The sequence below is a fragment of the Mya arenaria genome, chromosome 9 (assembly GCF_026914265.1).
Source record: "Mya arenaria isolate MELC-2E11 chromosome 9, ASM2691426v1".
In the NCBI taxonomy this organism is placed as follows: Eukaryota; Metazoa; Mollusca; class Bivalvia; order Myida; family Myidae; genus Mya; species Mya arenaria.
The window spans coordinates 68,157,152-68,171,547 of NC_069130.1; the positions used below are offsets into that span (position 1 = coordinate 68,157,152).

General features: G+C 34.8%; 1 protein-coding gene across 1 annotated transcript; it reads right to left on the reverse strand.

The window, feature by feature from the left end:
- Nucleotides 1–1,334: 1,334 nt before the first annotated feature.
- LOC128203583 (alpha-tocopherol transfer protein-like) lies at nucleotides 1,335–8,961 on the reverse strand. The gene is made up of 8 exons (XM_052905067.1): nucleotides 8,804–8,961; nucleotides 7,501–7,650; nucleotides 5,399–5,558; nucleotides 4,793–4,854; nucleotides 4,467–4,672; nucleotides 3,997–4,107; nucleotides 2,818–2,941; nucleotides 1,335–2,176 (listed from the first exon to the last, which is right to left on the reverse strand). The coding sequence occupies exons 1-8, from the start codon at nucleotides 8,817–8,819 to the stop codon at nucleotides 2,040–2,042; spliced, it is 966 nt and encodes a 321-aa protein (XP_052761027.1). The 5' UTR covers nucleotides 8,820–8,961; the 3' UTR covers nucleotides 1,335–2,039.
- Nucleotides 8,962–14,396: the final 5,435 nt, after the last annotated feature.

Here is a 14,396-nt window from a genome sequence, read left to right on the forward strand (position 1 = left end):
ACCGAGGTTGATACATACTTTCCTAGGGTTAATGTAACAATTCGATCCAGGTCTGGGGGACCATATCCACGGCACCGAGGTTGATACATACTTTCCTAGGGTTTAATGTAACAATTCTACCCAGGAATCGGGGACCATATCCACGGCACCGAGGTTGATACATACTTTCCTAGGGTTTAATGTAACAATTCTACCCAGGACTCGGGGACCATATCCACGGCACCGAGGTTGATACATACTTTCCTAGGGTTAATGTAACAATTCGATCCAGGTCTCGCGGACCATATCCACGGCACCGAGGTTGATAATACTTTCCTAGGGTTAATGTAACAATTCGATCCAGGTCTCGCGGACCATATCCACGGCACCGAGGTTGATACATACTTTCCTAGGGTTAATGTAACAATTCGACCCAGGTCTCGGGGACCATATCCACGGTAACGAGGTTGATACATACTTTCCTAGGGTTTATGTAACAATTCGATCCAGGTCTCGCGGACCATATCCACGACACCGAGGTTGATAATACTTTCTTAGGGTTTATATCACAATTCGACCCAGGACTCGGGGATCATATCCACGGCAACGAGGTTGATACATACTTTCTTAGGGTTAATGTAACAATTCGATCCAGGTCTCGCGGACCATATCCACGGCACCGAGGTTGATACATACTTTCCTAGGGTTAATGTAACAATTCGATCCAGGTCTCGCGGACCATATCCACGACACCGAGGTTGATAATACTTTCTTAGGGTTTATATCACAATTCGACCCAGGACTCGGGGATCATATCCACGGCAACGAGGTTGATACATACTTTCTTAGGGTTAATGTAACAATTCGATCCAGGTCTCGCGGACCATATCCACGGCAACGAGGTTGATACATACTTTCTTAGGGTTAATGTAACAATTCGACCCAGGACTCGGGGACCATATCCACGGCTACGAGGTTGATACATACTTTCCTACGGTTTACGTAACATATAACACTAGTCTTTAATTGTGGATGAATTGATAAAGATTGCAGCGAAAGTTGAAGAAAGTTATCAGCTCTATCAGACATGCCGAAGTTTCTCGAAATACCTTAAGCTTAATGAATTTGAGTATTAGGTTTAACCAATCCAAAGAACCGGCTGACGCATTATTTTTTAAACTTAAGGAAAGTTTATCATTATGATCTTTAAAACAGGTTTCTTTCTTTAACAATTACAGTTTTTTAATAGAGAACATTACACAAAATATGCCAAAATATAAATGGCGAGCTTAGTAAGGGCCTTAAGACATTTTGATAAATTTAACAAGAAGAGTTCGAGAGGCATAATCCAAGCATTGATTTGTTTCGTTTATTCGTAATAAGCACACTATTCAAAATAGAAAGTGAGGTTCTAAAAGCAACAACACAAATAGTCAAACATACATGCATAATAACGTCACATCATTGATATATACTACTTGCGTTGCAGAAAATAAAGTCAACTTCGGATGCTTTATTATTATTATTAGAAGCTTTCTTATGCGGGCCCTTGGAGTACCAGCATTTTTCATTAAACAGATCGTAGCTTGATGCGTACTTATAATAAAATGGCCATCTAGATACACCTTTATTCCCAAAACGTTTGAATAATGCAGGTGTTGTTAACATCTTTGTACGAATTGTTAGTAACATACAACAAGGAGGTCCATTCACCACAAATTTACGTCATGTTATACTACTTTATATGCGAGACATATTTTAGAATCAAACGTACTTCTATAAAATGTCTGTGTTTAAGACAGTGATTCATTCCATCGACATTGTAGACGTTTATTAGCTGAAGGGATCATCACCAATTTAGTGATCCGCTTATTTTCGAATCAAATTTGAAGCACTTTGACGGCAACTATTCTACATTGCTAGAGAAAGAATTATATGCAAGCACCCAATTATACTAATCATTCCTTGGGGTAAGAGTTATCTCATCATTTCTAAACAGCAACAGAGCTGCAACAATTGCATATTAATGACATGTTTTGCTTCTGTTGTAAAGATAGTTGCTATTCCACAATTTTCCTGAACGATCCCTCTGTCTCCATGTGATCACCTTTGACCTTGTGAACCCCGTATTTGCCGCTGGAGAGGTCACGGATATACTCCAGAAAATCGGGATGCGTCATGTCTTCTAGCATTGCATCTTTCAAAATGGAAAATGAGAAGGTATGCAAATGGAAGAATTAACGATGTTTTGTGAAGTGGGTTATTTCGAAATAAGGAACTGTTTTTAGAGCAGTGCTGTAAACCCATTACGATTAAAATGGTCACACAAATGATACTCAATAGTATTTAACAATATGTGCATTGGAAAATTTCAACGACTTATCTATACAAAGATACTTATTTTGCAGAATTAAGATTTGTTGATTTATTTTTAACTTGTGTTTAAAGAAGTTGTTTTGAAAAATGTAAGCCATTTGTGTGATAAATATGAAAGGAGCAATCTCCCAAAGATACACTTGTTTACATGCACTTCAAGCCATTTATTACACCTTGTTTTGTTGTAGAATTCTTTTGTAAAAAAACTTCCTTATACACATGAAAAGGTACCATATTGAAATAAACAATTGTAAAATTACTTCTTGCTTTTATAATCGAGCTCAAACTAATACATCATTAAACACAATGTAGCAAATAATTAATAAATTATGATCTCTGTCCAAGACCTTAAACTATTAGAAAACCAGTATGTGTTCGAAAGCAAAGAGCGAACATAATCTTAGTGTTACTATATGTTTTGTATCTTAGAACATTTTCACTCCCATCCCTTGAGTTACTCACCAACGATTTCATCGCAAGTTCCGGACTTTGGACCATCATACTCATCCGGTAAGTACTCTTCCGGTAAACATTCGTACCCAACCTCTTCGTATATTTTCACAAGGCTATGACCGTGCAAGTGGAACTAGAAGTGAAAGAAACATAAGACTTCAAAATATAATGTTCAGGTGTTTTGACCTTCATTGAATGAGCGTGAAATAAATGAACAAAACCGTATACATAAGTAATGCCACAACTGTTTATATATTAAAACAGATTAAATCTGAATAATTTCATTTTGCTTAAAACAGTCTTCATCTCTAATATAGTTCAGAAGATCGGTTTGAATGACTACTGTAAAACAGAGAAAAGAACAAAAAAGGAAATGGAATGAACCATATAATTCTGACATTTAATAGAAAATTTTATTTTAAGAACAGAACAGAACCGGCTTTTTATGTAATATTGTTCTGAGTGTCCATAACTGCTTTTTAATAATGTATTCAAGGACGGCAAAGGTTTATGAATAATTCATAAAAAATATTATGAATATTCAATATTTTGTACTGTACTTAATTCACATATGCTTAATAGCTCATTTTATCTAGGTCTACCCTTTCTTTCATAACATTTGTTCACTTTATCAGATTGAATTATGTACTAGTATATGGTTTAATAATGTATTGTACTCTTAAGACATTGAGGAATAAAATGTGAGATTTATATCTACATGGTTAGTGCAGGAAAGCATACATTATGGATTACATCAACAAGGTATACATATTGTTTTGTTTTATCAGGTATATAGTCATGTATGCTTATAACGCAATGGAATTGCAGAGGCTGCTATATACATTGGCAGTATTATCCATTTTCATCAGTCAAAACAGACAACTTCATTAAATACCCTGTGAAAATTGACCATGAATAATTATGGGGTGAAATATGGACGTTTGATTGAACGCATGAGACACACCTCTGGGGTAACGTAAATAGCCGAGAAGTTATAAATATTCATGCATAATATCTTTTGCTTGTCTGTTTTTCCATGGTATATTATGTAGAATAATCGGGATGAAATAAGGTTGTTTCCAGCAATGATTAACATCTGGAACACACAAACTTCCTAAACTGACTGTTTTGGGCCTTTATCTATGTATATAGTGTTATTGTATGTTTACCTAATGCCATTATACTTACCCGATCTTTCATTTTCTGTGGCATTATGGGAGCTATCATTGCCCAAATCAAGTCAAAGAAATGTGGTTCATTCACAACATCCATCGACTTCATTCGGTTTGGCATGGCGTGCTATAATAACCAAACGATAAATAGGCAAGGGGATGCTGGAGCTTAGCCAATCCGGTGGAACATTGATGGACAGGTTTCATATAATTCGTTTGTCAGGTAGTATCACTTACTGATTTTATGTTGGCGATTGTTTCAAGTGCTAACAAAATGATTTATTAAAAAGAAACAAACAGAAAAAGATTCCTGATGTGACCTGACCACTCTCACCTTTACATTGATAATAATGGTAGTCGTAATTTTAACACTATGTAAGTTTAATGTTTTAGACCTTTTCCTTTATATATAATAATAATGATAATTATGATTATCAATATTATATTTAGTTTAATATATGTCTCTTTTAAGATGGACATTCTTACATGGAAATACTCTGTGTACTTTTCCTCAAATTCTCTGTTGAACATCGCTTTAAACAACTCGAACGTTAAACCCCGGAAGTCGGCGATCATCACATGACCTTCAACTTGCAAATGCTCATCGTACATCATCCAGTCAAGCACGAGCGAACTTGCTCTATACAACTTGTGAAGCCCGGTTGTCTTTATAAAATCGACATCGACTTTGTCTAAAACGAATCATATGATATACTTTTGTTTAATATAAAATGGCGAGATATATATACGAGAAATCATTTGTACATCAGAAAGTTTTGTTATGGACAGTTTAATAGAAATTAGAACATTACCAAACTTCATGATCATGACGCGTCGACCGTGTTTGTCTCGTTGTTTTGGACAACACATCATTCTAAAACATTAACATCTAAAGTCAATACATCATGAGAGATATATACTTTGAAAACTCAAAGTACATCAAAGTATTAAAACCGCGGTATCGGTACCATCGAGAAAAGTCATTGATATTTACACAATTTTTAATTTTATTCTTTACGTTTCTATATTTTCCGGTTGCCTTGCTATCACCTGAAAAGCTCGTATTACCTTGACGCGATAAAAAAAACTATGCAAAACCAAATGATAAACTGATAAAGCAAATGAATGATCAAATTGAATATCTTATTCAAACCTTGAGCAAAGAAGAAACATGGTAAATTATCTTCTGTCGGTTAAAACATATGAATCATGATGATTACTTCCAACTATATCAGAGAGACTTACGTACTGCAAACGACTTCTTTTAGTTTAAACATATAAAAGCTGATATCAATAACAAATGCGGTCTTTATTGTTTTGAGTGCATATTCACTTCAAAATAAAATGAAATACTTAAACCATTCTAAATTCCAGATTCCAAATGCCTTTAAATAATATTATATAAACAATCCACTTACTGCATTCGTATGACCTTCTGCATAAGTTCATCTGTTGGATCCTCCCCCACAAACCACTCTGGGTGGGAACATCGAACAGTCCAGAAGTGTTCCAAAGCTTTCCGGGCATCAAGCTGACTAAACTTGCGGAAGCGAAGAAAACGGAGTAGAAATCGATAGTCTGTCAACAAAAAATGACAACACCATATATGCTTATCTTTGACCTACCCGCATACTGTATCACCCGAGACAGCGAGCCTGTGTGACTGTGTATTCCACCAATATAATAGTAACACAACGGAAACAACTGGCCCCAGTATCACCAAATTACTCAAGTTCAATCTCAATCTTAAATAAATTAACCGCATACAAGCATAGTATTATTCAAAATCTTGAATGCTTTTATACTTTTTGAAAATGTAATTCCTCATAGAATTTGTTATTGAATTTTTTCGACAATATTGCAAAGAAAACTTATTCTAGAGCAAAATATATACTTGAGTAATTGTAAAAAGACAATGAATTTTACTCAAGTAAAATTTTTGGCTGTAGAATATTTTTTCCTTGGAATCTTGACCAAAGAGTATAATCAACATATTCAATGAAATAATGCGGTTTTAAAATGTGTAAAATCATTGATATTTTTTAATTAATTGTTTTTTGGTAAAATGAGTTGAAATTGAGTTTGAGATTGGACTTAAGTATGTTCGTGATATGTGGGCCTTGGACATGAAATGGAACCATCACAAAATGATGGTCCTGTTCAGAAGCACAATATTAAAATCTAATATACAAAGCACGAGGGACTGAAAATGTCAGAACACAACACAGACATATAGCATAAATCCATTAAAGCATCAATAATTTTGTTCAGTTTTCACCCGGAACCAAACTATCTTTCTCTTTTTTCCCTTCTTTCTATCTATTAACCTACCTTTAATCCCTCTCTAACACTCTCCTCAATAGCATTAAATATTGCTAACATAACCTGTATATGTTTTTTGTAATATATATATACATGGGTATTAATAACATGTAACTAGGTCAACAGTATTATGTGTATAATATTTACTGATGTAATAAAATATGCAAAAGTTAATAAAAAATATAAATAAATAAATACATACAGCATAGTTATTAATAAAAGTTGCGGTTACAGAAAGGGAACGGTCAGTGAGACATGAGTTCACTTAGGGTTAGGTAGGTCATGGGGAGGTAAGGTGGTCGGCTTGGTCGGTTGGGAGGATGGGTAAACTAGGTTACGTGCCCATACCAACATATGTAAAGCGGATAAGGGCGGGTCATTTTATAGGGTACTGACCTTGTCTAATACTGCCATCAGATTAGATTTGATTTGTTTACGATTGCTTGATATCCTTTCTCTGAATATTGAATACATAGCTTTGTGATTGAAAAGTGTTCAACAACGATCGATTCAGTATCCGGAAATAGTACTTCCGAAGAGAAAAATAAAATATATCATCGATTGACATGAACTCGGATATTTATCATTCACTATTTTCTTGTAACTAACAATATTCATAAAATTAACATAAACATACGTACATGTAAACATATGGTAAATTTGGTATTAACATTAGAATTAGTTTTTAATTGTCTGATAGGCAAGTACAACTTTCGTTTAATTGGGATACTTTAAACCCTAATGTTGTTTTTGTCCTCGTTGATTGTTGAGGTGTAAAGCAAAACCAATCAATAGCGATATCGAGCCTTGGCTAGGGAAGCCCGGTCATTTTATGTGTGAGTCGTTGACAGCTGTGGTTACCCGACGATCAATACTGTATTGTGGTGCAAACATGTACTGAGAGAAGGATCATTCTGGTCAATTATGCTGTATTGTGGTGCCAACATGTACAGAGAGGAGGATCATTCTGGTCAATTATGCTGTATTGTGGTGCCAACATGTACTGTGAAGAGATTCTGATCAATAATGATGTATTATGGTGCCAACATGTACTGAGAGGAAGAGCATTCTGATCAATAATGCTGTATTATGGTGCCAAATATGTACTGAGAGGAGGATCATTCTGATCAGTAATGCTGTATTGTGGCGCCAACATGTACTGAGAGGAGGGGGGCATAAATGAATCAAAAATGCTAACCTGTCGGTGTTCTAAGCCTCTCATGCTCTAGTACCCACTTCCGCAAGGTTTGTACAGCAATCAGCGTATCTGCATCATTTCGTTCATGCAATTCATCATGGCAGATCCTTCTACTCGATTCCTCCAAATGATTCACGTACTTACTGTCTTCTGCAGAAAATATACACGCAAACATAAACCAAAAAAGGATTTAATTGAATATATCTACAATAAGTTTAGGTTTTCGAAATGCAATTCAACCTTGTGCACTCACAGTAGCTTATATTCAATTGCACAGAAAACAACAACTTCCAACAATATGCCCTTTAAACGACAGCAGAGACTGCACCCGATGCGATTTAACACAACATTCTTACATTATTCACATTTCAAATTTGATCAATTGATACAATATTTAAAAAAACCCACAACACACTGAACAATGAAAGAAATACATCTCTGAACAGGCATTTGTAAATTCAAGCTTAAAATTAAATCTTACAATTTCAATGTTCGGCAAAATGGACTTCTAATGACAGCTGAATTTGTTACAATCAGTTTATTTCATGAAAAACGTTTCGATGTCAGACCATATCAAACATGAAAGAGCCCCCTTTAACCGCCAAGTAACTAGGAAACCATTGATGTGTCATTACATGTCGTGATAAAGCAGTAAAACATTTATAGGAATAGCAGAGTATTCACTAACAATTAACTCATTCCATGTAAACTTTTCGCAGTGTTCATAAAAGCATTCCGTAATTCATTGATGTTTTTATCACACATGCATACACATGTATATTAAGACATTTGTACCGGGTTTCAGCTATTATTTGTATGAATCGGTTTTGCGGCCCGGTCTTGTTAGTTTAACCACCCGATTTTTGTTTAAACAAAACAAAGACAGAATGAAATCGATGGGAAAATGAATTGGCAACACAAGGTTGATTGTTCTTTTTCGACTTGGCTTACCCTCAACAACTATTATCAACTTGCTTACACATCACCATCAAGCTAGTAGGTAAAGGAATACAACTCGAGTGGAGGTAAACATTAACGAACTTTATAGTAACCAAAGGAAAAAAACACAACACAATTATATATGTTAAAGAGGTTAAAATATGGCGGTTGCGGGCTGTTTGTATACATACACCGGCTTAATGTATTAAGCTCTAGTCATTCATTGTTTACATAAATTTAAACACATTATAACGACTTTTTATCTACAAAATATCCGTAATGAAACAACATACTGATTAACCACCTTCCATATGCATTTAACATATTTAATAACAATAAGTGTACTCAACATATTAGTACTTACCCTCTTCACTCGCCATTTTACAACCTTTCCGGGTTCAAGTCGCCGATTTAAGTGTAGTATTACATGAATAGTTTACAGATCTGTGCTTGATTTTGACATGCGTTATAGATCGCTTCAGTGCAGAACAGATAAAGAAAAAAACGTATGCTCACCGAACAGCTTATTTATTTAATAACATTGCATGTTGATATTTGCATGCACTTTGTAGCTATATCATTCGTTCATATTCAGCCCTCTGCAATTGTGCAAATAATACCAGGTAAACTACAGGAAAACAGGGAAAAAAGACACGGTTTTGATCGAATGGCTGTAAGGATGACAGGGCTGTATTATAGAGCATGTTCGATTTTCTTTTCTTGCTTATTAATATTCTCAAAGTAACTTCCGTTTTTGTGCGTCTAAACTGAAACTGTAAGATGCAGACAATAATTATTCATTGAAAAGTGGTTGTATAAGGGATAATACAGCTATTACGACACCGATAGTAAGTGATAAATAGTACCATCCCATGGTCCCGATTTTGCCTCTTTGCGATGATTTATCCATGACAGTTCAAATGTCATCGCGAAAGTTGAACTGTAAAGTCATCTAGAGGCTATTTGTTGCCAAAAAGTCTAGACAAATGTGTGTATTTCAGGTCATCGATAAAACTTTGAATTCTACTGCTGGGTTTGTCCTTGTAGGTTTTATCGTATTATAAATAACATTAATGATTTAATAGGTTACAATTTAAAACCACCATTTCATCGAATGAAAGAATACGTTTTACACTTTACATTTGATTTTTCTTTGTGCCGATCGATGCTATATTTGGATGCATTGATTAAATAACAGATCCAGAATTTAATCGAGTTATGTATAGTCAGCACGCATCATTCTATGAACGACGTATGCCAGTTTTTATACTGCTTTGTGGACATATATCAGATTGTTGTTATACAAAGTACATTTGTATGATGATTGTTTTTTAATTTGCAGCTGACCATGTTTCCAATCTGCATTAAGTTGTATTTATATGTTGTGGACTGCTATGCCTTAGCCACGTCAATACTCTTCCTCATGTTTCTCTTGCCGAACTTGTAAATTTACTTGTGTAACCGTAGAACTGCAAGTCATTATTTAACGTTTGCGAGTGTCTTCTGTACGATTGCAAGAGTTCTATTTCACAAAAGCATGACTCGACTTTCTTAATCATATCATGGCGCTGTTAAAACGTTCGATGTTCCAGTGGGTTTATGCAGTATAGATGCGGCAGATGTACTTTGTGAGTACTATAATGACAATCAAATAAATACTGAAAATGTGAGGCATATCAATGACAAATAGCACATCTACATTGGCAAATGAAGGAAATATTAAGCTCGATTAAGATGCAACAGTTCTGGATATTAACACGTCTGAACTTTTAGCAACAAATAATATCCGTATCATTTTAGCATTTTATGATGTCTAAAGAATGTTTGTTAGTACTCAAATGTTGCTAAGAATTACCATAGTCTACTGTGAGCCATTCGGGGAGCGCTAGCTGAATACAAATATATACTAATGCCAATGAAAACCTCTGCCTTCCGCTCTATTCCAGTGACGTTACTGGGTTGGCGGAAGTGACATCACTATAAAGTGACGAATTTATTTATTTGTGAGAACATGAGAAAGGCAGGGAATCGTTGAAAACATTTGGATAACTATATGTGAGACAGGCTGAATTTGGAACGATCAATATTCGTTGAAGAGGAACACAATAATATGTTAAGTTTGGCCTTATCCGGATATAAAATGATTAAAATATTATATAATATCTTTCTGCGCAAAACATAAAAAAACTGTCGATATTAAACAGATGGTCTATTCTAAATTTCAAGGGATTTTATGTTTGTCAGACAATAAGCTGATCTCTAACTATAAATGTTTGAATGCATTATTAATTGCAATGCATTGTAATGGTTTTAAAAATGCATTAATATACTACATTTTACTACTTTTATTCCTTACGTCTGTCCAATTAACATACCTTTTTTTATTATTATATTTCAACCTGCCTAGACAGTATTAAATATAAATCTTAGATTGATCTTAATCTAAGGTCGTTTCTTCTGGCAAATCAATTTTAAAGTCAAATCAAAACAGCCACAGCTGACTTTCATATTGAAGTTTAATCTTGTTTGTTATTAATACCGTTCGTGTCAAAGACCATAATAAACAACAACACGGATTATACTGAATTTAATAATATTTTGAGTCATTGGCCACCCTATCAATATTTCGTATTTGGGTGTGCATAGCATAAATATGTATGCCATTAAAACTCGAGGTTGTTATCTGTTTTAGTGCAAACAAAGAAAAAAAAGATCGAATGCCTGCGTTGCAACTACCAACCAGTGTGTTCAATCAATTTCCCTTAAAACATACTCCAAGCTTTCGTTTTGAACACGAAAACATTAATCAACTTCCGAACAAAATTCGACTTCATTCACATTGATTTAAAGTCGCACTTTCTAGTTTACATAATAAAGAGTTATTATACCTATAATTGGTGCTCTCTTTTGCCCCGTTATAGGGACCATGGGGTCAGGCCTATCCCTATTGGCCTCTTAAACAGTGATAGTTCATACAAAGTAAATTCAATATTTCTATGAAAAAAACTTCAGAAACAAGTCCTATAGTCGAAAGTTTTAACACAAACCCCGTTTAATGGCACAGGGTCAACGCCAATGGCACAGGGTCAACGCCAATGACATAGAACACATAAACGAACAACCACAAACTAGAAACATGGAACAACAACACAAATCTCCACAAATAACACACTACATATATTATATATAAAACTAGGATGTTTATCAAGGATTGTTAGATACCGCCTTGGAACGGTCAGTAACATATACCTATCATGTGGGTTTAAATAGATAGTTAAAATTTCGTACAGCTCGAAATGTACATGTACAAATGTTGAGATTAAATCTAAACTACGTATTTCTAAGCAATATATAATTATATATATTCTTGTTAATGCAACATGTATAAAACAACCCCTTGGAACTAAAGTTTTCTAGCACACGGGATAGACATTTCCGGTTATTTCAGCCGTGCTGGAAAACTCTATCTGGCGGCTAGATGAGTCACGCGCTGTGACACAATACTTGTTTTATTCCTTTTATTATACACTTTATGTAAGCTTGATTATAATATTTCAATACATTAACATTATCTTGACAAAAATATGTTACAATGGAGGAACTTCTTGTTGACGTTTGCAGTGAACAAATATAACAGGGCGTCGTGACGTCATTAAACATCCTCGCACGCGCTTTTTGATAAAATGTACAAATTTAAGGTACGCTAGAAAAATATCAATCATGTGTGTCCGCTTTCAATATGGACATGGATGACAAAGTGTCCATGCTGGTATTTACAGGTGCAACATGACACCTATAAGGTTTATCCTGGTAGATTTTTGTTTTCCTCCAAACAATCAGGAATTTGCGCAATGTTGTTTCCGACTTCACAACGATTGCATTGACATACCTTAAACTTTCAAAGACCTCAAAGTTCGAAATGTGATTCATATAAAATGAGCATTTTACCAATTATAAATGATTCATTTTTCGATATTTTAATATGCCGCTTTTTTCTTTGACCTCATATCTGTGTTTGCTTTGTAAATGTAATTCATCAAACAATTCAGATTAGTTGATCAAACTAAATGGCGTAACTCTTACAAAGAAAAGGTCCAATCCTCTTTCAAAACAGTGAAAACATCAAGTAATTCAGCAACAGATGCTTTTTAATCATTTCCTGTCATCAAATTCCTGAAAATATGCAACCGTCGAATGATACGATGCGATTAGTTTGCGTTTACCTTTCTGCAAAGCCTCTTTTTTCAATCGTAAAAGAGCCGCAACGATCGCAAGTCTTGTAAGATATTCCTCATTCTCTGCAACATTTTATGCTGGCACCTGCAACGATCATCCTTACTTCAACTTGTTACATTTGTACAAATAGTTAAATCCAAAACTATATATTTTTTGATATCTGCAATGCGGTCGACGAGTGTTTTTTATATCAACCTTTCCTTCTGTATCTTCATTATCTAGACAGTCGATTGCGACATATATTTCAGAACCTTTCTGATACTGAACGATTCCCTTTTCAAACTCCAGCAATTGGAACAGGTTGTATAACTACATCATATTCTCCTCTTCTCAAATTTGAGTACCTGGCATTATGTACATGACTTTGATTTCACGGTCGGACATAAAGTATTATAATTGTCATGTTCTCTTACGTCAATACATTTCCGCTACTTCTATATGCAGACAAAGTGTCTGTCATTCTTCTATTGATAACACTTTTGAGACAATCCCTATGTGACTTACCGCATCGGGATTTGGTGCAGATTGTTTCCCAAACGTTGCTCGAAGAAGTTAATTCAACCAGTTTGCCAGCGAAGAAGGTTCAGTTCAGTCCCGCTTTTTACTGGGATGAACGAAATTTGACCCCGAGGGTGAAAATGCTCAAGAAAGATCTTGAGGTTTTCATCGTTCGAGATTGAGTTGTCCGTTTTCTTGTTTTAGTTCTAGAAATGTAATGGCCCTTCTTCCAGTTAATTTGTTATTGTGCAGCTCATTCTCCATATCAATTCATTGCATATCGAATCCATCGTTCGCAATTCCCAAACAAGCTAAGGACCGTGTTTCGGAGATGTTTTAAAGAAAAGAGCAACAAAGTGATGTTTCAAATGTAATTTTTAACAATTCACTTTCTCGTTCGTGTCCATTGAATACCGTTAAATCCTTAACTCAGACTTCAACACATCTCAAGTGGAAAAACCCAAGTTAACTTATTTTGATATTGAGCTAAAAGTTGCCTACCTTGTTCCGCATTTAATCCTCTTCAAAGGCCCCAGCAGTGTAAAAGAGAATACAGCAGGCCTTCAGTTGAATCGGTAAAATCATCATCATCATCATCATCATCATCATCGTAATCATGTACAATTACACATAATTTAACGCATACAATTTATATAGCTTTTATAGTTTTTAAATGATTATAGGGGAATACAGATCCGTAGGTGCCACTTTATACGTATTTAATGGAACCATTTTGCACTGCAAGGTATTCTTTTACCAGTTTTATAATCATAGTGCATACAAATAAGTGCATATTATGCACGTACAAATTAACTCAGTACCTAGAGAAAAACACAGCAATATATTTGTAATACATATCCTCCGTTCGAGCCATTTATACTTTTTCTCTACCATTTCTCTTTACGTCTAAAGGGTTCGACGTTTCCCGTTACTTCAATTAAGATTGCCGTTTCTTTATGGCTCAAGACCACAATTATATGCCCCGCGTTGATCCGGATGTTTACAAAGAAAAAATGAGTGCTTGTGTTCAAGTATCAATATTTTATTAAAGTTAAATAAAAGAGAAAAAACGGGTGATCTTTTTGCATAAAGCTTAACATAAGTTGACACCGAAAAATGGTAGTTTTCAGTGTAAAAATTGGAAAAATAATTGTAAATTGGTTGTTTGTAGCTTTATTTCGTCTTGACCTCAGGGTCATGTATTTCTACTCAATTTTGTGAGA

Excerpts from the sequence above, each read along its gene's own strand:
- LOC128203583 (XM_052905067.1), bottom strand. Across the intron at positions 5,559-7,500 it reads GAGGCTTAGAACACCGACAG|ACTATCGATTTCTACTCCGT; the intron begins GTTAGCATTTTT and ends TTTTGTTGACAG. Across the intron at positions 4,855-5,398 it reads CAGAAGGTCATACGAATGCA|AATGATGTGTTGTCCAAAAC; the intron begins GTAAGTGGATTG and ends TTAATGTTTTAG.